Raw genomic sequence first — 24,367 nt, forward strand, 5'->3', positions numbered from 1 at the left:
CTCTGTAGATGACCCTGTTTTCCTGCAGAGAAGACAATGGACAGAGGCGGGGCTTGGAGCTCGTGCTATCAGATGCCCAGCTGGGAAGCAGGGGGGCTCTGGGCTGGAGGGAGGGAGCAGGCAGAGCCCACCTGGATGTAGGGGAGACTTGGATATGCTGTGCTGGGGGAGGCCAGGCCTAAGGCCCTGAGAGTTTCCTGTGCTGTGTTCAGTGCTCAATAAACCCTCCTGTTTTACACTGGCTGAGAGTCCCTCCGGTCTAGAGAGCAGGGTTGCATCATCCCCTTCGGGGAGGGGTGGGGGTGGGGGTGGAGGCCCCGGGGGGCCAGAGTGAGTGGACTCCCTGTGGGGGCCCATGGCGAGAAATGGGTGTGTTAAGGCTCAGAGAGGTGTGGCTCCAGGAGGTGGAGGGGCTTAACCCCGAGAGAGAGTGGACCCCCGGGAGAAGGGCTGTCGCACTGAAAGGGGCACCCCCTACGGACTGCATGGGGCCAAGTCCGTGACAACGTGGTAGCAGAGGGTGGCTCGCGGATGCACCCTGTAGACGGTGGGCTGCGAGCACAGGCGCCTGGCAGTGAGTGGCTGCCAGCGATAGAACAAGGGTATTGAAAGGGGCCGGCCTGGAAATGGCCTATAACCAGCTCCGTACGAGGGACCTGGCATGTCTGTGCAGGGAGAGAGGGCTGAGCGTGGGGAGGCTCACTAAGGAGCAGCTGATGGCTCAGCTTGTAGAGAATGACCAGTCTGAGGAACAGGCTCCAGACCCCAGGGGGGCTCCTGGGGTGCCCGGAGAGCCGGGGAGTAGCCGTGGGGGCAGTCTGGGTAGCAAGTGGGAACCTATCAGACCCGACTCCCCAGGCAGCGCAGGGGGACCCCAGTCGGATTCCTCCCTGGAGGAGCTGCGGAGACTGGAGCTGGCGCTGAAAGCGAAGGAGCTGGAGCGGGAGGAGCGGAGGCTGGCGGACAGAAAGAGAGAACAAGAGGACCGTGCGGAACAGCGGAAGCACCAGTTGGCGTTGGAGGAGCGGCGGGCTAAGAGGGCCTGCCGGGGGGTAAGTGGGGAAAGGCCTGAGATGCCAGTGTTGTGGGGAATCTAGACACCAAACTGCTGCCCCGGTTTAAGGAGAGGGGGGGCTATTGATGCCTATCTCACAACCTTTGAGAAGGCTAGTGAGCTGAAACAGATTGACCCTGCAGACAGGCTCCGCTGTCTGACCCCCCTGCTGGTCCCACGGCCATAGAGGCATTCAGCCCAAGGGATGGTATTGAGACGGGGACTATGACCTGTTCTAACAGGCTTTGCTGCAGAAGTTTGAACTGAACCCCGAGGCGTACAGGAAACGATTCCGGGGTGTACGCAAGACCTCAGGCGTCACCTACAAGGAGGTCGCCAACCTGCTGGGGGAATATCTCCTCAAGTGGGGGAAGGGCGCAGGGGCCACAATCGCACAGGACGTGTATAACCTCGTGGGGTTGGAGCAGCTGTGCGACATCTGCCCTCCAGATCTTAAGATGTGGTTAGTGGACCAGAAGCCCAAAGATCTGCGCAGTACGGGGGCACTGGCAGAAGAGTTTGTTGACAGCAGATCGGGGGCAGGAGGGAGACCCACATCAGGGACTCAGAAGGGGAGTCACCCAGAGCCCTCTCCAAGGTGGGACTTTAGGAAGCCCAACTCAGGGGTGCCCGGGAATGCCGACTCCCCTCGTGGGACTTGAGGGACCTGAAATGTAATGACTGTGGCCAAAAGGGACACAAGGTGGCATAATACCTGAAGATGAAGGAAATGGCAGCCAAGCAGAACCCATGGGGTGTCAACTGGATGGGAGTCCACCGAGAAGGGACACCGCCGGGCCTTGGGGCCGCAGTCGAGAGGGCTGTGCCAGGGGGAGGGGACTGCCAGGCCAGGCCCTCAGGGGAAGGCGGGGCTCCAGGTCCAGAGTGCCCATACTCCATACACCCACACAGCCTTGGGTGACCATGGTGCCTGCAGTGGTGCCCATGCTACTCACTCCTGCAGCCACGGCAGGGCCTGCCCTGCCCCTCCAACCTGGCACCATGGCCCAATTCCCTGTCCCACAGCTGGAGATGCCCCCTGCCAGGTAGTAAGGAGGAAGGCCCAGCATGCTTTGCGCAGAAAGATTTGCATATTGAGTGTTGCCCGGTACCACCAGTGCCATCTGTTGTGGGGGAGGAGAGCTGCAGGGTGCTCAGCGCGAGCTCCACCAAGGCGCTCCCGGCACAAAGCTCAGTGGGGCGAAAGGCGGCGGTGGGGTTTGGGGGGTTGGCGGTTTGCAGGCACTTCGCTAGGATTCCATTCGCGCCGTGAGACGCACACGGCCCAGAAACCCCTCCCGTCCCCTGCATGGCCCGGCCTCGAGCCCATGAGTGTTTTTCCCCACTCAGGGACTTGGGGGCTGCAGGGTCCCCCCCCCCGGCTGCCCCAGCTGGCGATGCGGCATTCAGGAGCCCACGTTACCGACCTTGATCTCCACGCCGTAGCCGGGGTATCCGGAGATGGTGTAAGTGCAGTCCAGGCTGTCATAGGGAGAACTGACTGGCTCCGGAGACTCCAAGGAACCCTCGGGGCCAGTGAGGTTCCAGTTGCACGGAGCTGGGGACAAGAGGAAACCATGGGATCAGACAGGCTTCACGCCTGCTCCCTGCCCCGCCAGCCTATTGCACCCCTCCTCTCCCAGAAAGGGTCTAGCATCCTCACCCCCTCCTCTTGCTAGCCCGGTCTCTGGGACACCTGGTGCTGATGAGAGGGTGGCTCATGGTTTCACCCCCAGCCAGGGAAGTGGAACCCCTGGTTAGCCTCATCCCCAGTACCCCACCAAGGGCCAGAAGCAGCCTGTACCCTCCCTCCCCCACCAGCTCCATCTCCTTAGATAAGAGTTTTCCCAGGACAAGCCCCCGGCTTCTGGGTTCGCGGCCATCATGCCCCATTTCACACTCACACTGTTGCGCTGGGCCAGAGGCCATGGGCTAAACCGGCCTCCATCTAGAGTGCGTCTACACTGGGCCCAGCTCTAGCAGGGGTGCAAAGGCGGGAGCGCTAGCGTGGACCGGGCACAGGTCCCATCTAACCCTGCTTTGCTGTGGGACCCATCTCCAGTACAGCTCCCACTGCCCCCTTCCTGGTGGGGCCACGGCCACAGGCCCCCCACCCCAGGAGGGGCTGCACGCCACAGCAACAGCAGCCCCCTCCCACTGGGCCGCGCACCCTGGGAACCTGGGGGATGAGTGTTGCTGGCGGAGAGCTCAAAGCAGCTGAGCTCGATCCTTAGAGCCGTTCCATACCTGGACAGCAGCTGTCCTGGCTGCTGCAACGGGGTGCCCACCAGCCCAGTCCCAGTGGGAGCCGGCTCCCAACCGAGGCAGCTGGTCTCTCCGGCAGCCCGTGACCATCTCCCCGCCATGCGGTGACACACATGCTGTGTGCCTGCCACGCGCTGGGCATGGAACGATGCCGCCAGTCAGACCTGTGCCCAACTCCTCCCCGGCTTCCCTTGTGTCGCCAACGTATCGCGACTGCCCTGTGCGGACGGCCCACTGCCAACAGCCCCCTTTTAGCCTTACCCCAAAAGCGGGTCCAGCTCTCTCCGAAGACCCTACGGCCACTCCCACCCCCGCTTTAGCAGGCGGCCTGGCCTGGTGCCCCTGGTCACCGCTGGGGTGGGAGTGCCCTCACCTGGTACCTGCACCGTGGTGATGGTAGTCGTGGTGATGATGGTGGTTGTGGTGGTTTCCTCGTCGTCCCCAGAAACCGTGGCTGTGGCGGCAGCCTCCGGCTCGGGCTCCTTGGCCCGTGGCAGCGCTGGGCCGGGCACCTGTGGCGAGACAAACCAGGCTGTGGGGGTGATGGCGGTGGTGGTGTTGCTGACCACCATGTCGGTGGTGGCTTGACCTGGGTTGGTCAGGGCGGCTTGGGAGATGGCAGGCGACGGGGTGATGGGAGGCTCCGTGAGGGCAGAGGCGGAGTTGGTCTCTGGGCCAGCTGGCTGGGGCTCTGCCCATGGGGCCACGCGGCCTGCAGCCGTGGTCAGCAGCTCCTCAGTGAACGCCGGCTTGACCATTTCTGGGGTCCTCTCCGTGTCTCTGGCCTTGGCCTTCTCTCCCACTAGGGCCGTGGGGCTGGTCATGGTCACGGGGGCTGTGGCTGGCACCGTGAGGGATGTAGTCAGGTCAGAAAACACCGGAAGGTCATCTTGGTTTGGCAGGTTGGCCCTGGGGGTCTGCGTGATCCGCCCTGGCGCGTCGGGCAGGACCGGGCCTGGCCCCTGCAGGCCCCATGTGAGAAAGGGCACCTGCCTCAGATAGTCCTTCTTCACCAGGGCCTCGTGCAGGAACTCCTCCAGCAGCGGGTGATGGTTGAGCAGCGTCAGCGTGGGGGCCGTGGTGACAAAGTGGACCTTGCCCTCCAGCTCGTCCGGAGTGGGGGGCACCGTCTGGTCCCCCTCAGCCTCAGAGCTCCCCGCTGCCCTCCGGCCCACCACGTTCGGCTCCTCCGAGGCAAAGTCTGGAAGGAGGAGAGAGGTGGCTGAGAACAGGGGTGGCCAAGAGGGAAGGGGCTAGGGCGAGTCGGGGAGCTGGGCTGTCAGAGGCCTGGCAATATGAACCTTGGCATCGTGCCCCGCCACCCCCAAGGGGCTCAATCGTGGCAATTCACAGGGTGGCGGCTGGTGCTTCGGAGGCACCCAGATGCTCAGAACATCCCCGCCCAGCCAGCAGGAGACCCCCAGGACGCTGGCTGCCACCTAAGGCAGCACCCAGCCCTCCAGGCCCCCAGGCTGGCCTGGGTGCTGCTCTCAGACCAGCTGCCAATTCCCTCAGCAGCTGCCGACAGCCACAAGCCTCCGCCAAGCTTGTGGGGGGACAGACGCCATGTGCGGAGGGGGACAGGTCCCCCCCAGCGCAGCGCCCTCAGAGCAGCGCCCAATTGCAGAGTCAATGATGTTCTGGCTCCAGCTCTCTTTACCCAAGAACACACATCCCCCGATAAAGTCGTCAGCTTTATCGAAAGCGATTGGCGCCTCCTCTTAGATACCGTTCTGCCTCACTGCTCCCCTTCCCAGAGGCATGGGGGGGGGTCTGCAGAGCTGCCACCCCCAGCCACCAAAAGGCCCTGCACTGCCCTGCTCCTGCCTGCAGTCACGGCTTCAACACCACACGCCCTGGGCCGCCGGCCTCAAAACAAACTGAGCTACTGGCCTCTGCACTGTGCCCAGGGCCCCCGGGGAGGGGAACTGGAGCCCTGCTGGGAACACCAAAGGTCCCAGCTTCTCTAAGAGACAGAGCACCCCTTTCCTGGGCAGCTGGAGCCCGGCAGGAGCCTGGATCTCAGCTCCCCCCACAAGCAGGCCCCGAGTGAGGCTCCTGAAGGCTCCCCAGAATTCACTCTCCTGCCCAGCCTGGTCTCTGAAGCTGGGCCAGCCCAAAGCCAGTGCCCCACACATTGCAATGGTGCCAGGGGCCCTCGGGTGCTCAGCCCTTAGCCCTGGCACCAGTATCCTGCAGACCCAAACTATCGCCTTGGTGCGGGGACACAGCAAGCAGCTCCATCGCGCAGCCAGGCTGGGGGCCCTATATGGGGTTGGTATCCTGAGCCCGGACCTGGAGAATGGAGGGGACAGGACACTGGCAACAGACGACAGGCAGCTGAGTAACTGCCCCAGAACTGCGCCCACCCCACTCCTTCTCCTACCCAAGACAGGCTCCAGGCCTTACCGTCCCAGGCCAGCTGCAGGGGCCAGGGACGGGAGCTGAGCTGACCCCCGTGACTGAGACAAGCCCAGCTGCGAGCCAGCCCCTTCCCCACGCAGGCAAGGCAGGGGCACTGTGAAGACCCCCTCCCCATTTCCTGCTAGGAGGGACTGGCAGCCGGCAGAGGAGCGGGAGCAGCGAGGCAGAACGGTATCTAAGAGGAGGCGCCAATCGCTTTCGATAAAGCTGACGACTTTATCGGGGGACGTGTGTTCTTGGGTAAAGAGAGCTGGAGCCGGAACATCATTGACTGTGCAATCGGCAGCTGGCTCGGCAGCCCTGCCACGCGGCCGATGGGCGCTGCCACGGCTCTGGGGAGATGGCGCTTCTGGCCAGCATTACGGGGCCCTTACCCTGCATGTGGCTGCTCCGGGGGGGCATGCCCAGCAATGCAACACGTGCTAATGGATGGGACGCTGCAGCTTGTTTCACACTGAGGGGCACGGGTGTTTCCCATCCCCCACCCGCCCTGCTGTGCTGAAGGTTAGAGCAAAGAGGGGCAGGAGAGCACTACTGGCTTACGGAGGGGGCTCCTGGCCAAGACCAGCCCAGCACAGCCAGCCCAGGGCAACCGGGGGTGACTCCCAGCTGAGACTGGCTCAGCGGAGCTCCCCGGGCCCAGCGGCTGCTCGTGGGCCACGAGGTTCCCCCTGCTCCCAGCTGCAGTGCCCGGCAGGATCAAGCCCAGTGCATCACTAACCAACAGCTGGGGGCCCTGTAGGGGCTGAGTCCTGCCTGTCGCACCCACTACAGGTCGGGCCCCCGGGAGCTCCAGAGGGGGGGCAGGGCCGACCCCAAGGTGCAGCCAGCGGCCCTGCAGCCGGGCAAGGCGGGGCAGAGCTCTGCAGCCCAACCCCCAGCCTGGGGCAGGAACTCCTCTCCCAAGGGTCCTGCTCCTCACCCCGGCCTGGGGCGAGCCTCACCGCTGCAGGCAGAGGGAGCACAGGGCGTGCCCAGCGCAGGTGGAGAGAGAGAAGAGAGCGCTGTGCCCGTGCTGGGAAGGCTCCAGGGTTGAGTGTCCCCACGGGGAGCCTGCTGACCTGTGCTGGGAGGGGTGTGAGAGAGAATCCCCCCGTCCCAGGGACCTGCCGGGCAGCGCAGGGGGCCACGGAGACGCCAGTGCCGGGAAAGTCGGATGCCAGGCAGGCTGCTCTGGAGCGGGGCCTGCAGCCTGCAGGCAGGGGAGTGTGAAGCAGCCCATGTCACACCTGGGGCTGGGCCCGGAGCTAACAAATGCACTGGCCCAGCCTCCGAGCGGAGACCTTCATCTAACGCAGCAGTGAGACCCTCCCTCCTGCTGCCCACCGGTGCCGGAGCGGGATGCACTCACGCCTGTGCCTGCCAGAATGTGGAGCCAACTTGGGGGTGCTACCTGACTGCCTGCAGCCCCCGCCATGGCCCCGCCGCCCTCCTGCTCGTTCCCAGCCCCCGCCACGGCCCCGCCGCCCTCCTGCTCGCTCGCAACCCCCGCCACGGCCCCGCCGCCCTCCTGCTCGCTCCCAGCCCCCGCCACGGCCCCACCGCCCTCCTGCTCGCTCCCAGCCCCCGCCACGGCCCCGCCGCCCTCCTGCTCGCTCCCAGCCCCCGCCACGGCCCCGCCGCCCTCCTGCTCGCTCCCAGCCCCCGCCACGGCCCCACCGCCCTCCTGCTCGCTCCCAGCCCCCGCCACGGCCCCGCCGCCCTCCTGCCCGCTCCCAGCCCCCGCCACGGCCCCGCCGCCCTCCTGCTCGCTCGCAACCCCCGCCACGGCCCCGCCGCCCTCCTGCTCGCTCCCAGCCCCTGCCACGGCCCCACCGCCCTCCTGCTCGCTCCCAGCCCCCGCCACGGCCCCGCCGCCCTCCTGCTCGCTCCCAGCCCCCGCCACGGCCCCGCCGCCCTCCTGCTCGCTCCCAGCCCCCGCCACGGCCCCGCCGCCCTCCTGCTCGCTCCCAGCCCCCGCCACGGCCCCACCGCCCTCCTGCCCGCTCCCAGCCCCCGCCACGGCCCCGCCGCCCTCCTGCTCGCTCCCAGCCCCCGCCATGGCCCCGCCGCCCTCCTGCTCGCTCGCAACCCCCGCCACGGCCCCGCCGCCCTCCTGCCCGCTCCCAGCCCCCACCACGGCCCGCCGACCTCCTGCCCGCTCCCAGCCCCCGCCACGGCCCCACTGCCCTCCTGCTCGCTCGCAGCCCCCGCCACGGCCCCGCCGCCCTCCTGCTCGCTCCCAGCCCCCGCCACGGCCCCGCCGCCCTCCTGCTCGCTCCCAGCCCCCGCCACGGCCCCGCCGCCCTCCTGCTCGCTCCCAGCCCCCGCCACGGCCCCGCCGCCCTCCTGCTCGCTCGCAGGCCTGCCACGGCCCCGCCGCCCTCCTGCTCGCTCGCAGCCCCCACCACGGCCCCGCCGCCCTCCTGCTCGCTCCCAGCCCCCGCCATGGCCCTGCCGCCCTCCTGCTCGCTCCCAGCCCCCGCCACGGCCCCGCCGCCCTCCTGCTCGCTCGCAGCCCCCACCACGGCCCCGCCGACCTCCTGCTCGCTCGCAGCCCCCACCATGGCCCCGCCGCCCTCCTGCCCGCTCCCAGCCCCCGCCACGGCCCCACTGCCCTCCTGCTCGCTCGCAACCCCCGCCACGGCCCCGCCGCCCTCCTGCTCGCTCCCAGCCCCCGCCACGGCCCCGCCGCCCTCCTGCTCGCTCCCAGCCCCCGCCACGGCCCCGCCGCCCTCCTGCTCGCTCCCAGCCCCCGCCACGGCCCCGCCGCCCTCCTGCTCGCTCGCAGGCCTGCCACGGCCCCGCCGCCCTCCTGCTCGCTCGCAGCCCCCACCACGGCCCCGCCGCCCTCCTGCTCGCTCGCAGGCCTGCCACGGCCCCACCGCCCTCCTGCTCGCTCGCAGCCACGCCAGGGCCACAGTCACCCTCCTGCTCACTCCCTGCCCCGCCATGGTCCCGCCACCCCCCTGCTCACTCCCAGCCCCGCCACAGCCCAGCCACCCTCCGGCTTGATGTCCAGGGCATCTGTTGTGGGCAGAGCTGGGTCTGGTGCAGCTCGGTGGACCCCGGCACAGACTGGGACACACGGACACACACACAGCTCTGGGCCGCTGGAACGCAGCTGGGCCAACACTTCACACAGGGCTTTCTACCTCGCTCCCCGCTGACCCCTCCAGAGGAGCCCCAGGGGAGCAGCGGCCTTCAAGCATAGGCCTCATTTGACTTCTATATTTGCGGGGGCAGCTCCAGTCAGGCCAATGGGGCCACACACGGGGGAGCAAATTCCACACCTGCCCAACGCTTGCAGTTGAGGGGGTCAACGCCCCCTGCCCTCCCCGAACTATGCCCATGTCTTCAAATAGCCTATTCCAGCAGCTGGGGCTCTTAATGGGCTGACCTGCCCTCCGCTCCTACCCGGCACCACCAGCCCCCACCTGCACAGATCCTGAGCTAGGCCCTGATGTCAGGAGATTTTAACTCTAACCACATCTGGTTCTTTGCTCCTGGGTTGGTGCCTCAGGGCCTGTTCCCAGCAGCTGTCCTCCAGCACTAGGGCTGGAAACGCACTCTTTTCCGAAATGCCAGCCGAGGTTTCCCCCCGTCACCTGACTCCAGGAGCTGGGACCTTAGGAGAGCAGACCTGCGCTCCAGGCCAGCCGCAGGGGGCAGGGTGGGCAGGGCAGCCCGTACGGCTCTGTGGCAGGCGCGCTCCCCTCCTGCCAGCACCGCAGCCTCATTAGCGGCCCTCCCTGCACATTATCTCCTAAGCTATGCAAATAACCTATGTGTGAAGCCATTTAAAGTATTTAGACTAAATGAGAAAAGGCTTTCATCAGTCCTAATGAGCCATTGAACATGGCTCCCTGGCGAATTCGCTCTCCCTGCGTCTCCTCCCCACCACCGCTTGTGCCCCAAGAGCTGCCGTGTGACCCCATTTCCTGGGGACGGCTCCCACACATGCCCTGCCCCACCTTACCGGGGGGTGGGGGGGCAGAGCTCTCAGAATGCCCCTTCCCCCGTTACAGAAGACATCACAGCTCAGCCGTGTGGTCACTGGCGACACCAGTGCTGCCCGGAGAGCACCCAACACTAGACTTATTGTAGGGCCTACGTAAACGGTGGCTGAATTGTTTCCTCTTTCCAGACAAGCAGGGAGATTGCTTTGGGGAGTGGAGAACACTTGATTTTCCCAACAGGAAGGGCATTCCTCACGCGCTAAACCACATTGCACTGTCTGCCTGGGCCCCAGGTCAGCCCGGCCCCTCTCACGCAGGGCCGGCGGCTCGGGGTGAGATGGGCCCTCGCCAGGCCTCAGGGCCTGTCTTCAGCGATCTCTCGCCTGCCCCTTGGGCCCGCCTGGGTTGGGTCGTTCGGAGCCGGCAGGGGAGCGCAGCTGCCCTGCTCAGGGCGGCAGTAGGGATGCAGGGGGGCGCGCTGTGGCGCTCAGGTCCCCGGTGCGGGGCAGTGACTGAGGCACGCCAGTGAGGGTGTTAACACCGGTCGGGAGCGTTGAACGCCAACTCCGGGAGGATGAAGAGGCTTGCTAGAGGAGCTAACGCTGGTGCTGGGAGCTCCTGGCGCCACGTCGGGGGGAGCTCCCGCACCCTTCACCCCCAGGCCAGAGTGAGCAGGCAGCCTTCAGCAGCTTCCTGCCCCCCCTCACTGCCCAGCGCAGCTCCCTCAGGCCTGGCAGCACCAGGGACGCGGCAGATGCACACCAGGGTGGGCGTGGCGGGGGGCCATTGTGCCACGTGCCAGAGGGGAGCAGGAGATGCCAGCTAACGGCTGCAGCAGAGTTCAGCTCCCGGGGAGGGCATCCCTAGGTGGGACGGAGAGAGCCAAGGACGTGCCCAGCAGGGATCAGCCATGTCCCGAGGGCCCTGCCGCAGGCTCAGGTGCCCTCTTGCTCTGGGCCCGGCGCGCGGCCCACGGCTCGTGTCTGCCGGTGGCAGGCAATGGCACCCGGTGGCCAGGCGGCGCGAGTGCCAAGACAGGCCACGTCAGCGCACAGGGCACGCCCTGGCGGAGCGCTTACGCCCCGCACTGATGACACGATACTGCCAATTAGCAGGTAATTATACCGAACGCTACCGAGGGCAGGGCCCTTCAAGGATGAATCCCCAGGTGACTGTTGAAGGGGCTAGGAAGAGGCTTGAGCTTCAAAGATTGGGGAAAAGGTTACTGCTCCAGTTCCTGAGTCCTGCTGAATTTGGTGCTCAGAGGGTGGGTGGGGGCTGCCAGCAAAAGGCTCCCCGCCCCGAAGCTTTGCATGTGCCCCTTACTCCTGACCCACAGCCCCATCCCCACTATCACAGCCCCAGGCCCCCCCGCCCAATGCCGTCCTTCAGCACCTCGTGCTATCTTAATCCCACTCTCCCTCACCCCAGCTAACGCCCCTCAACCCACAGCACCCAGGGCTTGCAGGAGATGCTGGCTGTGGAGAACGTCTCCCTGGGCCAGGGCGCGTCAAGATCCCCCCAGGTCCCCGTTTTCATTTGTTATTCCAGGCCCTTGTGGGAATCACAGGACTCGCCAGCCCCGCCCAGCCCCGGCCCGGGCACAGCCAGTTCTGTCAGAGGAGACATGAGGAGCAGCCGGCGCAGGGCCATTGCCTGCCCTGGTACAGCCCGATTTACGTCCCTTCCTACTTTATCATTAACCCACTGGATGGCACCAGGTGTTCTCCTTACCCATGGCAAGGCCCCCTATGAACCCAGGTGTCCGGAGGCCACCTGCTGGCACGCTGGCCCCCAGCACCACGTGCACGTAGAGCAGGGCTGGGTGGCAGCCGGAGGGAGCCCCGACCTGCAGCCTCCAGGACGGGGGGCGGGGACGCGCCCCTGGGGCCGGCGGGCGGCCCTACGGGCGTGTCCCCAGAGCGCAGAGGAGCCTCGCTGCACAGTAGTGGACGGGAGAGGCCCTGCTCCCCCCTCCCCGCCGCAGCAGGGAGAAATGTGCCTCGTTGCAGAAGTTCTAAGAGGTTAAGTTGCACCCAGCACGACTGGAATTATTTTTTAATAGGATCCATTTATTATACCATAAAAGTTAATGAGTTTATACTGAAGGGCGCCAGAATCCCTTTTAGGTTTTAATAGGGGATTAGCACTCCAGCCCAAGCCCTACACCGGCTCATTAACTGCTGCCTGCAACGGCTCCCCACTCCAGGGGGTGGGATCTATGGGGAAGAGATGCCCCCAGCCCCCTGGCCTGGCGTGCTCGTGAACACAGCCTGCCAATGCAGATTCCCCTTCGTCCCCACGGGACTCAGCCACCTGCAAAAGCTTCTGGGAACTTGCCTGCCCCGGGCCGGGCATTCAGCAGTGACCCCAGGCTCAGAGAGCTGTGTGGCCACAGCCCTGCACGGGGTGTCACCAAACCCGGGGGAGATGGGCAGAAAACAAGGCCGTGTCCCTTGGGGTCTCGGAGCCCAGCAGCAGCCATGGAGCGGCTGTGCAGAGACCAGTGCCAACAGGGGGGTGCCAGCTGCATGGCCCATCTCCCCAGGGCAGGGGACACACTGGCAGAGCGGGCAGCAGGGTGCACTGGTGCTGTCCTGGCGGTGCCAGCCCTAGGGAGGGAGAGGGCTCTGGTGCTCCACCCCGCGGATGCTGCCCCCGGCTCCGGAACCAGCTGGCTGTTCGGCTCAGCTCTCTCCGAGTGGGTTATTTTCTCCTCACCGCTCTAAACGGCTGCGATAACTCTGCTCCTGCTGCTCGCTGGATGGCTCTGATAATGAGATGTAACTTCTCAATGGGTGTTTTGTGCTCCAGCAAAACGTGTAAATAAATTGAAATGCTAATAATACCCCATCAGGAGAGATTCACTCCGCGACCCCTGCAACCTCATCAGCGCCGGCTCCTGTGTACCAGAGGCTGCCAGCAGAGACACGGGGCCAGCCAGGCGCCGATTATGTAACGCTGGGCTGGGGGAGCCCCTGCGGGGGTGGGACGTAGGCAGCCGAATATTTTGGTTAATACCAAAGAAGGCTCTGCAGGAAGAGCCATCGCTCGGTAGCGCCCCCGCTCCGCTCCCGCTGCCCGTGGATTGCTGGGCAGTCCTGGAGCGAGTACCAAACGCTTCCACGCAGCCCTGAGAAACGCCCCCGTTTCCCACCACGCCCGGAGCAACACGCTGGGCTCAGGCAAGGGAAGACCAGAGAGTGGGGCTGCACCGGGCTGCACCAGGTACCCTGCGGGTGCTGTCAATACAGAAGGCCCCTGGGCACCGACCGGCCTGCCCTACCCCCACCCTCATGCCCGGCGCAGGCTGGGTCCCAGCCCCCTCCCACGCCCCTTCTGCCGCAGCTGGGCACATGCTTGCGTCCCACTGGAGTCAGTGCAACCCGGCCCGCGGGTAACCCTGCGGGCGCTGAGCAGAAAGCAGAGGCCTGGTCTCTGCCCTGATGCTCACCTGCCTGCAACGTTGCCCAGTGCAGCTCCTGGGCTCAGCGCCCCACAGGGCTCCCCACACGCCCTGGGCCGGACACAGCACTAGCTGGAAGGGAGAAGCTGGGGGGCGATGCCAGCGCTGGGTCTCCGCACAGCCAGGGGGCTGGGCTAAAGGCACCCTCTTTGTCCAGTGGCGTATCTCTCCCCCGGAGGTTTGCTGGGCACCCTGAGCCCTCCACACTCATCTTCCCACCTGCCACTGAGAACAGCCATGAGCCGCACGAGGCGCCTGGTGCCCGGGTCTGCCAGGCGGGTGGAGAGTGCTGTGCCGGGGTGGGGCTGGCTGGGCTAACGTCCCCCTGCCAGCGGCTCCAGGGAGAGCGCTGTGCCTCAGCACAGAATAAACCTCACGCGCAAAGCTGTGGGATCCCACGGTGACAAAACAGGCGCAGAGGAGTCATGTGCCTGACACCGCGTAGCGAGTCGGTGGTACGGAACCCAGGAGTCCTGCTCCCAACCCCCCTGCTCCAACCCACCAGACCCCATTCCCCACCCGGAGCGGGGGATAGAACCCAGGAGTCCTGCTCCCAACCCCCCTGCTCCAACCCACCAGACCCCATTCCCCACCCGGAGCGGGGGATAGAACCCAGGAGTCCTGCTCCCAACCCCCCTGCTCCAACCCACCAGACCCCATTCCCCACCCAGAGCGGGGGATAGAACCCAGGAGTCCTGCTCCCAACCCCCCTGCTCCAACCCACCAGACCCCATTCCCCACCCGGAGCGGGGGATAGAACCCAGGAGTCCTGCTCCCAACCCCCCTGCTCCAACCCACCAGACCCCATTCCCCACCCAGAGCGGGGGATAGAACCCAGGAGTCCTGCTCCCAACCCCCCTGCTCCAACCCACCAGACCCCATTCCCCACCCGGAGCGGGGGATAGAACCCAGGAGTCCTGCTCCCAACCCCCCTGCTCCACCCCACCAGACTCCGCTCCCTCCCCAGAGCTGGGGACAGAACCTGAGCCAGGCCCTGAGCTCCACACTCCCCCCATTCGGCTCTGCACCCCCCTGGCTGGGGAACAAGTGAGTGGAAGGAGAGACCACGCCAGCAGCGGGGCGAGTGGGTGGTGGGGCAGGGGGTGGAAGAGATTCTGCCTCAGGAAAACAGATCAGATGCGGAGCTGCTGGAGCCAGGGATCCGGCAGCGCGGCTGCTTGTTAGCGGAAGGCCCTTTAGACTGCGGGATTAGGCACTGAGCTGGTAACAAGCACTGGCAGATCAGCCCTGCACGGCGGCTAATCGCACATAAGTCAGCACTCTGGCTTCTGCTGAAGGAGGCTCGTCTGCTCGGCAAAGCCAGGAGAGAGAGCGAGAGGGATCGCCTCTGCCAGGCTGTGGTGCCCCCAGTGCCCTGGGCTCCAGGGGGGCTCCCAGCACACCTGCCATGGGGCTGGGTGCGACGCTGCCCCGGGCCAAGCACGGGAGGTCTGGGGCCGAGGGGCAGGCTCTGCAGGAGCCAGGTCCCCGAGAACGATGGGCCTAGCGCTGCCAGGTGCCGAAGCTGTGCCGGGCACATTGGAAACACTCCCGCCGTGGTCCTATTACCAGCCCAGGAATAAGCAGCTGGGGGCCGGGCTGGGGATGCAGGGGCTCAGCACCTTCGCAGCACAAGAGATGGTCACGAGGCCGCGGAGGCTCCCAAAGCGGCGCCCCCCAGCGAAGCACGGGAGGGGCTCAGAGCCCCCAGCCCGGCTCCCGCCCCTGGCTCCGGAAGAGGAGGGATATCTGCCCCCTGTGCAACCAGCAGCCGCTCCCCTGCAATGCAGCGCTCACTTTGGATGCTCCCCCCATGCTCTCCCAGGCTGCGGCACGGCCACCACCCACCCTGTTCGCTCCCCAGGCTGGGCACAGCCGGCAGTGCCAGTGGAGGTGGCAGCTGCCTCCCGCGTGCAGACCTGGTGCTGCGGCAACATGGCAGCGCCAGCACCCCCCAGAGCAGACGCCACGCTGCTCGCCACTGAGCCCGGCAGAGGGCTCAGCTCCCACGCGCCCCAGGAAAACCCCGGGCTCGCTGGAGTGCCGGCACCCCTGAACCCCGGCCTGGGGCCAGCAGCTGCACAGAGAGGGTGGGAACGAACTGCCTTCTGGCCACGCACAGGGAGTACACGGCTGCTACTCTGAAACAAATCATTGAGGCACTTGGCAAAATGACACTGCCCAGCTCCACGCAGGGCCAGCACTGCACAGCCAGGGCTGCGGGCTGAGTGCACAGGCCCCGAGGGGCATGGGGAGATGGCAGGTACTGAGCGATGGCACGGCGTGGGGAGAGCTGGGGCCACACTCACCAGGGGACAATGGCTGCGCTGCTCAGGGCTCCAGGCAGCAGTGTCAAGGTGGGGTGCCATGTGATATGCCAGCCACGAGCCAGGTTCCCCCCCTCCTGGCCCAATGGATGCTGGCCCTATGAGGTGCCTGGCAGCCAGCCCCACACCCGGCACCCAAGCAGTCAGGTGGGATTCAACTCAAAGGGGTAAAGACAACGCTCTCTCCAGCTACCATCCAGGGCAACTGACGTCCTGTGGAGGGTGGCGCCAGCCAAGTGCCAGGCGGAGGTGTTGTAGGGGCCAGTGCAAATGCTGCTAAAAGGAAATTCCCACCAGGCCCAGAAAGCGTCTTCCCACCTGGGCACATCCCCGCAGCCGACAGTGGGCGTTTATACTGACACCGCCCAGAGCCCTTTGTCTTCCCCTTCCTCTAGTGCCAGCTGCACGGCCGGTGCCCCCACTGCTGATCCCATAGGCCCCACCGTCGCCACCCACACCCTGAGCACAGCGCGGGGACGGGACCAGCCTTAGGTCACACAGGGAGCCAGAGGGAGAACCCAGGAGTCCTGACTCCCTGTCCATTTTGCTAACCACTAGCTGGCCCAGCCCCCCTTGCTTGTGCTGTCATGGGACAAGCGCGAAGGAGGGCTCAGCCCACCAGCAGCACCCCGTGGTGCGTGTGTGCAGGCTACTACAGGGCACGTTCGCACACAGGTCCCTGACAGCTCCCCCTCCCCTGGGCCGGACAGGCACCTCACGCGGGGCTGGGAGTTGGCTCCCTGCTGGCGGGGCTCTCCTGGGCTGGCCCTGGATTGCAAGGGGCATCCTGGAGCTGAGCCTGCCCCCGGCGCTGGGCATGGCCCCAGGAAACGCCCACCCTGCTGAGCCCACAGGGGAGCTGCGCGGAGGGGCAGGCTCCTGGGGAGGGCACTGCAGCCTGGCTGTCAGCAGCCTGTCCGGCGCTTGGCACGCACCACATGCTGCCAGCCGGAGCAGCTGGTCTGGGGGCCTAATCCCCCCAGCAAACTTCCCGAGCGCCAGTCTCTCAACAGCGAACGACGCTGGGGCTGCTGGAGAATGAGCCTCTCTGTGCTGTGTGCAGCAGGTGAAGGGAGGGTGCAGCGGGGGGTGGGCAGGCAAGCCGGGGGGTTCCCAGCAGAAATCAATAGTGTCTAGTGTAAAAAAGAAACAAACAGCAGCTGGGATCGTGCTCAATCGACATCGTGCCGTGCACAAAGCAATAACCTAGTGCCTGGCAAAGCGAGAGAGACAGGGGCTGCATGCCACCCCGGGCAGCGTGCGTGCCAGCCGGGGCCCAGCGACTGTTGCTCTGCACTCCTGGAGCCTGCTGGAGCAGGCAGCCCTGGGGGGGCCGGGGGAAGAAGGCTTGACTGAGCCCCAGGGATGGTTTGACCTTCAGCATCTCTCTGGCACGAGCTCCCTCTGCACATTGCTCCCTGCCCTACGCTGGCTGTTGTGCTGTGCCCCAGAGGTGGCTGCATTGCAGCAATCCTGGGGCCTCTCCCACATGCTGTGGGGAGGAGGGACGTGCTGTCACTCAGTGCTGGCTGAGCTCTCTGTGCCACCCGCGACCCCAGCCAGCAGAGGGGACCTTTGGTTTTCTTTGTAATTGTCTAAAGCCCTGGCTGGCAGGAGCCTTGCCCAATCCTCACTCATTAACCTCCCCACGAACAGCCCCTGTCTGTGCAGGAGGCCGGGCGCCGGCTGCCATGAAAATGAGGCAATTAGAGCGAGCAAGCGGCCCTGGGCAGAGGGCAGGCACAGAGAGCGGGCTGGCTGGTCGGCTGCCAAAGCAGCTCCCTGCAGCCTGGCCAGGACCATGCCAGCCATCGTTCTGCAGATCAGAGCCCCCTGCTCCGGTCAACCAGCCTCAGGACCATGGCAACAGCCCCCAGGACCAGCAAACACCTGCAAGATGCGCCAACCCCCTGCAGAGCCCGTGGAGGACCCATGCCGGACACCTCCATGGGGCACCCCCACCCCAATCCCCACACAGCCGTCCCTTCCTGCAGGGAAGCCTGTGTGATCGGATGGGGGAGGACGCTCCTTGGTCTATCCCCCGCCTCCGATGTCTGGAATGACCTTTCACTGCATTGGCTGCAAAGCTCAGAGCAAGGAGGCTGGGGATGCAGGTGGCCCATGGAGGCACGGAGAGCTCGCCTGGAGGGGCACAGTCGGTGGTGCACGGGTGCTACCGCACGCCCGGGTTGTTCGCTTTATGGGGCCTGGTGAGATACTGCCCTGCCCACAACCCGCAGCCTGACTTTGGGAAGGGTGAGAATTTCTGAGGTTTGAGAAGTTCTCAGGAACATAGTCAAGCTGGGGACGGAGAGCCTCCCCCCACCCCCCACTGCCAGCCACCAAGGTCCCTCCTGCATGCGCCACGGCCCCTGGGGCCGGGAAGGCTGACAGCGGAGAGACATGATGGGAATGTGACAGTGAGTCATGTTCTGGGTCAGCTCTTGTTCTCCATCAGCACGGACACGTTGTGTGGCCAGAACCAGCATGGAGCTGAGAGCAGGGGCAGGGTGCTGGCTGCCCTGCCTGGAAAGCCTCTGTCCCTGCTGCACGCACTGGGGCGCCCCCAGTGTCTGGAGCAAGGTAACCCCTCCAGGCAGCACCACGGGTCTGGCCCCCCAGCTGGAGTGAACCATGGTGCCAAGTTAGCAATGCATTATGAGCCACTGTCCCAGAGTCCCTGGGCGATGCCCTGGAGGTGCTCCATACGAAGCCAGTCAGGACTCTGGGGAAGTCTCCTTTCTGGGAGCAGCCTGTCTTCAGGACACACAGCTCACCCAGCTTCCACCTTCCTGGGTCTGACCTCGGAGCATTCAGCTTCCTCTCTGCCCCTCCATGCGCTTCCCACAGCGAGTCCGCCCAGGCGGGGTCCTGGGGAAGCCAGAGGGTCCTGCACCCCAACTTCGCAGTCAGACGGGACTCTCAGCCAGCCAGTAAAACAGAGGTTTTATTAGACGACAGGAACATGGTCTAACACAGAGTTTGTAGGTGCAGAGAACAGGACCCCTCAGCTGGATCCATTTTGGGGGGCAGTGAGCCAGACAACCACCTCTGCACTTCACTCCATGTCCCCAGCCAGCCCCAAACTGAAACTCTCTCCAGCCCCTCCTCCTCTGGGCTTTGTCCCTTTCCCGGGCCAGGAGGTTACCGGATTCCTTTGTTCTCCAACCCTTTAGCTCTCACCTTGCAGGGGGGAAGGGCCCAGGCCATCAGTTGCCAGGAGACAGTGTTGGCCATTTATGTACCCTGACCCTTTGCTCTGCAACAATTACACCCCCTTATCCCACCACCTAGAGACTTAAGAGATGCTTAGGGGAAACTGAGGCACCCCTACAGTGTGCCGAGGAAACATTAAGAACAGTCCCACTTCGTCACAGCCACAGTATGCAAATTAATCCTGCAAGGAATGGCCGCAAACTGGACTTTGCTGTGCCAGGAAAGGAGCTGGTTCCGCGGGCAGCTTCCACGGGGCAGGTGCCCCCGCAGCTCACACCCGCTACAGCCGGTCAGCACTGAAAGCTCTACGTGCTCAATGCATGGGGAGCCGACATGCAGCACAAGGGGCTGCCTCTGCACAGAGCGCTGGCCTGGCCACTGCACCCCCAGGCCCGGCCCCTGCACCCCCAGGCCCGGAAGCATGCGGGGATGTGGTTACGGCTGCAGCCTGGGCCCCTGGGGTTTCTGTGCTTCAGGCCGCTCCTGTGAGCAGGAGAGTCGCTCTCCGTGTCCCCCACTGCCTGCTCCCGATGACACCTTCCACCACATCCTGCCCCTCAGGGGCTACACGTGTTCTCTCTGCCCTGGCCCTGGGAAGATGGCCCCACTCCCCTCTTTTGGGGATCCAGGGAGCCAGTTCACGTCATCTGCACCCAGCTGGTCCTGGCCCTGCGCAAGGAGAGGCAGAGAGGGCAGGGTAGGGTGAAGCCCCAGGCCAGAGCACAGGGACCTGCTTTATACACTCCAGGGGCAGCAAGGTGCAGAGTGCGCTGGGAGAGCAAGGTGGAAACCAACACAGCTACTGGGTGAGGGGCTGGCTGGGCAAACACAGATCTGAGCCCCTCCCTCCGCACGCACCACGGCACCTCCTGCTTCCTGTTCTGGGGCTGCCGGGTCAATCCCCAGAGCCAGCACTGGTGGCTGGCTGGCATCTCTGTCGAGGGTAGCAAAAGAGGCAGGAGGAGGGATGTGGTCTTGGTGCCCGCGGCGTGCAGTGAGGGGGCCTGGGCAGCCGGGATCACAGGCCCACCGAGCTGTCACTCCCCAGCCCCACCTGGCTGGTGCTTGCCCCTCATGGCTGCTGTGTCACACCTGGCTTCCATCAGGCAAGCTGCGAGAGCAGCAGCCTGATGGGCTGATGAATCCAGGCGGGGAGCGGGCGGTGAAGCTGGGCCCTGGAAAAGGTCACTATAAATAAAACATGGCCACGCTGCTCCCCTCCATGCCCCTCCCCGGCTGCTCCCAGCGCCCCAGGCCGGTGCCGCTCTCTGCAAGGTCCATGTCGTGCTGTAGAGACACGTCATAAAGAAAAAGACCCAAACAAATCCCTAATTACAATTTATGCAAAATTGCGCCCGGTGCTGGCTGCTGCAGGGCAGCAGGACTGGCATCAACGGGCCCAACAGCAGGGCAAGCACAGGGGGCCCAACCCTGCCAGGCGATGGAGGAGCATTCGGCGCACTAACGAGAACAGACAGGAGCCCTCCAGCAACGGGAGCTAACGAGAGACATGACAGGACAGGAACGACGAAGCTTTAATTCTTGCAACAAGTTTGGAGAAGCTGGTCTTACTCAAGCAGACAGCCTGCAGTGTCTGGCACGAAGGCTGGGGGCACCAGCAGGCAGGGCGGGTGCCAGGCAGGCTCAGCCCCACCCCTCTGGGATGTCCCCACGTGGGCCAGTCCCCTCCCTGCCTCTCCGGGCCATGCTGGGGGCTGCCCCCTCCTCGCAGGGCTGGGTCACACAAAGCCAGGCAGCACCTTGGGCTCTTGGTGCTGGAGGGAGCTAGCTTGGGCCTAGATCCCGTCCTGCACAGAGGACTCTGCCCCCACATTCTGTGCCTCCCTCCCCCTCATGCCTGTGCCCTAGGGAGCAGTGCCCACGGACCCTGCCGGGGTGCTGCCGGGTGGGGCAGTGTGCCAGCAGGTAGCTGGGTGGGTTCTGGGAATGTGGCAGCTCCCGTTTAGCAGTGATCCCCCCTCGGACACATACCCTGCTGCCGCCGGGGGTTCCTGCCAGCTGCTCTGGGTGCGAGGCAGCTCTCCTGGGTCTGCCCTCTGCTGAGCCTGTCCCTTGGTCAGATGCCCGGGGCCACCCCCGCCCCGGTCTCAGCCCCTTGCCAGAGCTCCTCTTTGCAGCACTGTTCTGGTCCCAGCGGGGAGCCTGGCACTGCGATCCCGCACGCATGGAGGGAGCAATCCACGTGCCGCTCCCGCCCAGCCCCGTGCAGGGAGGGGGCTTGGGGGTGGTACCCAGGGGCTGGCCCGGCATCGCCTCCAGCGCCGGAGCTCCGGGAGGCCGCGCCGGTTTAATATTCCTTCCGGCGCGCGCGAGGAAGCGTTTGCCCTTGTGTGTCTTGCGATTCTCCTTGAATTGAACAGTCACTTACCCACTGACACGTGTCACATGTCGTCTCAATAGGCTCCCTCGAGCATCGAGGAGAACTACAGCGATGACAAATGACGGCTGACATACCAGCTGCAATGTTTGGAAATTACAGCCATGTAGCCGTAATGGAGCTGTCCTGTTACAGCCGCCCGCGCCCGCGCCACGCCGGGGCGCCTGCAGACCCCCTCCGAGACGCCCGCTGGGGAGGGGCTGCCGCCACCGAGTGGGGGACAGGAGGGGACTGGACTTTCTGGGTCACTCAGCAAATAAAAACCGGGAGGAGCCGAGTGAGTCTCAGCAGATGGGGGGCCAGGCAGTGTGTGGGGGGGGGGCTGCCGGGAACGGCCACTGTGACAGGGAGCATCGGAACCCAGGGGCGACACAGCGCTCCAGCCCTGCCCAGTGACCCCATGCCTGCCTCCAGCCCTGCCCAGTGACCCCATGCCTGCCTCCAGCCAGCCCAGTGACCCCATGGGCCCCGGCCATTCCTGGGAAAGCCCCGACCTCCACGGCCCCATGGGCTGGCTCAGCTCAGAGCCGTTTGCCACTAGTGCACCAGTGCAGCCTGGCTGGGCAGAGGACGCTGGCACTTGGCCAGGGTGGGTTGGGAATGCCTCCCCCCACCCCAGCTACAGCCTGCTTGACAGGGCTGAGCCCCAGGGAGCATCCCCCTAGGAGAGGCCGTGGGAGGGGGAGGGGGCAAGACTTCACCCTGCCACCTTCTCCCAGCCCAGCTGTGCCCTTGCCTTGCTGCTGTCTCAGCCTGACGTGCCGGGGGGCAGCCCAGGGCAGGTGATTTGCTACCCGAGGGCACCTGGAGAATGGGAGAGGCCTGCTGGGCTTGTCCTGTGCCCCCCCGGGGGCCGAGGGGCTGGCAGTACGGAGGGGCAGGGGTGCTGGGCAGGGCCAGCTCCTATGAAAGCAGCATTCACCTAGCTGCCTTTCTCCACGTCCCTCCCCCACCGCTGTCCTAGGCTGCCCACGCCCAGCCTGCCTGGCAAATCCTGCTCATGCCAGAACCTCAGGCCTAGACCCCCCAAAGCACCAGCCGCAGTGGCTCCCCCCACCCCCATTCCCAGCTCCCCCGGTGGCCCCACCCTGTGTCCGTCTAATCCTGATTCCCCGCTCTCCCGCCGGAGCTAATGCATTTGTACAGCAATTTCCCTGAGCAGCGGGGATGATAAATGACATGCCGGCTGCTATTTCAGACCCGGGAGTCATCACCAGGCGCACACAAAAGGAGCCAGCCAGGCTTGCAGTGGCATTTTCTCCCCAGACCAGCGTCACTTGAAACAACCCCTCTCTCTTCTCATTGCAGGCAGCGCGGCCGTGACCTCCTGCAATTTGTGCTCGGGATGAGCTGGAGCCAGAGCCTGATTGGATTTGGGTAAGGGGAAAATAAGCAGCTACAAGAGACATTAAAACAAAGGCGTGCGCGGCATGGCTGAATGGCGACCTAATGCAATCCTCTTCGCACCCACGTGGGAGACGCCAGCTGATAACCCCTGCCAAGGGGCTTCCACGCAACTTTCCAGCCTGACACGGTCCAGCCACAGCTGGAAAAGCCACCCCCGGCTCTGCTCCATGGGGATTAGTGCTCAGACCCGGAGACCCCGTGCACCGGCTGGGGCTGGCAGGCAGGAGAGCTCCCGCGAGCAGAGCGAGCCGCGGGGCTGGGCGCCTGGCAGAGTGCTGCGTCCCACACTGCGAGAGGGGATGGAACCCGATCTGCAGAGTCGACCAAAGCGGTGGAGACACTGGCGTGGGAAAGGAGCCTGCGTTAGCCAGGGAGGGGGACCAGGCGGCCTGCCGGCGCAGTGCAGATCTCTGCCATTCCTCAGAGCATTAGGGTGCCTATCCCGTAAGAGGCACAGAGCATCTGCCCCGGGGCCCATGAAGCACCTGGGAGGCCAAGCAGAGTCCATTGGTGGGGATCCCTCACTCACGCACCCTAGGAGTGGGAGGACACCCAGGCTGGCTCTACGCTGCCCGCCTAGCACAAAACCACTGCTCCCTGAGAGCGCCCAGGGCAGAAGGACTCTCTGGCAGCTGCCAAGCCTCAGGGGCCCGTGGTGGTGAAGAGAGTCCAGCTACCCAGCACCCAAGGGTCCCTCGGCGCGCGTGGCCTGGCAGGGCCCTGGACGGACCCGCTCGCTCACGCTCGCTTGGCCGGTGCAACGTCTGCCGTGAGGGAGGGGTCGCTCCCAAACAGCTGTTCATGCCTGGTCATTCGCTGAGCGAGGTGGGCAATTGGCTGCCAGAGTCACATGGCAATATTTCGGTTCCCTGATTGGCTGGCTAGCGTATCATTTCCCGGCACCACGTACCCACATGCCAAACAGGAGCTCCCCTCAGCAGCGGCCTGCGCAGGTCCCTGCCAGACGAAGGGTCGAACTGCCAGGAAGGGGGCCTGGGAAGGAGTTGGGCTCATGCCCATGCCTGTTCTGAGACACCTTTGCACAGCATCTGGCCAGCTCCCAGTGCCAGGAGAACAGATGGGAGCTCAGATGCCGAATATTTATATTTGCAGCCACACTCCCGCTCCAACCTCCCCAGGCACCGGAGCCCTGGAACCCAGCATGACCTCCCCCTGGGGGGAGCAGGGCCAGGCAGGCAGCACAGAGCTGCCCCATCCGATCTGCTTCCCTAGCGCATCTGATCTCCCGAGCATGCAGCAGCAAGCGGAGCGGGGGGCTTGCCGAGCCTGCGCCTTGGCTGAAATCCTGCAGCGTTCAGCACCCAAAGCCCTGCTACGGGGAACAAAAGCAGCTTTCTTCCCCGCTCACTTGCTGTGATCACATCTCATTTCACGTCGGAGCTGACTGGCAGCTGAGGCTGGGCATGAGCAGCAGCGATGGCTCCTGCCTGCCCTTGCAAGGGGAGAGGCACAGGCCGGACACGCGGGGCGAGCTGCAGTGTGGGTTGCAGGCCCCCACGGCCCCGCAGGTTAGGGGGCAGCTTGCAGACACCAGTGCGTGAAGTTAGAAGCCATCTAGCAGGGGAGGGGAGGGGCGGCACACAAGAGGGCAGGTTACTGGGCGGGCTCTGTGCCCATGGGCAGCAGCTGGTTGAGCTCTCCCCCCTTGTGGGCTCTGCTCAGAGCTCAGTGGCCTTTACTGCAGTGCCCAAGGCGGGAGGCTGGCAGCCAGGCAGGAGATGCTAGAGCCGTGCCAGCGGCTTGTCTGCATGAGGGGATGCTGGAAAGGTGCGAGCGAGCACACGAGCAGTGTGGCCGGGGAGCTGGAGATGTTTGCTGGCCAGGGTGAGCCCTGGGGGCAGCCCACGTGGT

General features: G+C 65.2%; 1 protein-coding gene across 2 annotated transcripts in view; it reads right to left on the minus strand.

Moving 5' to 3' along the window:
- The window catches only part of SEZ6 (seizure related 6 homolog), a 69,593-nt gene that overhangs the window by 26,481 nt on the left and 18,745 nt on the right, over window positions 1-24,367 (minus strand). For both annotated transcript variants that reach the window (XM_037880790.2, XM_037880789.2), the window contains exons 2-3: window positions 3,693-4,520; window positions 2,482-2,612 (exon numbers count right to left, since the gene is read on the minus strand). In XM_037880790.2, the coding sequence (XP_037736718.1) occupies window positions 2,482-2,612; window positions 3,693-4,520 (959 nt within the window). The remainder of the gene's footprint in view (window positions 1-2,481; window positions 2,613-3,692; window positions 4,521-24,367) is intronic.

This window comes from Chelonia mydas, chromosome 17, assembly GCF_015237465.2.
Source record: "Chelonia mydas isolate rCheMyd1 chromosome 17, rCheMyd1.pri.v2, whole genome shotgun sequence".
Lineage (NCBI taxonomy): Eukaryota > Metazoa > Chordata > Testudines > Cheloniidae > Chelonia > Chelonia mydas.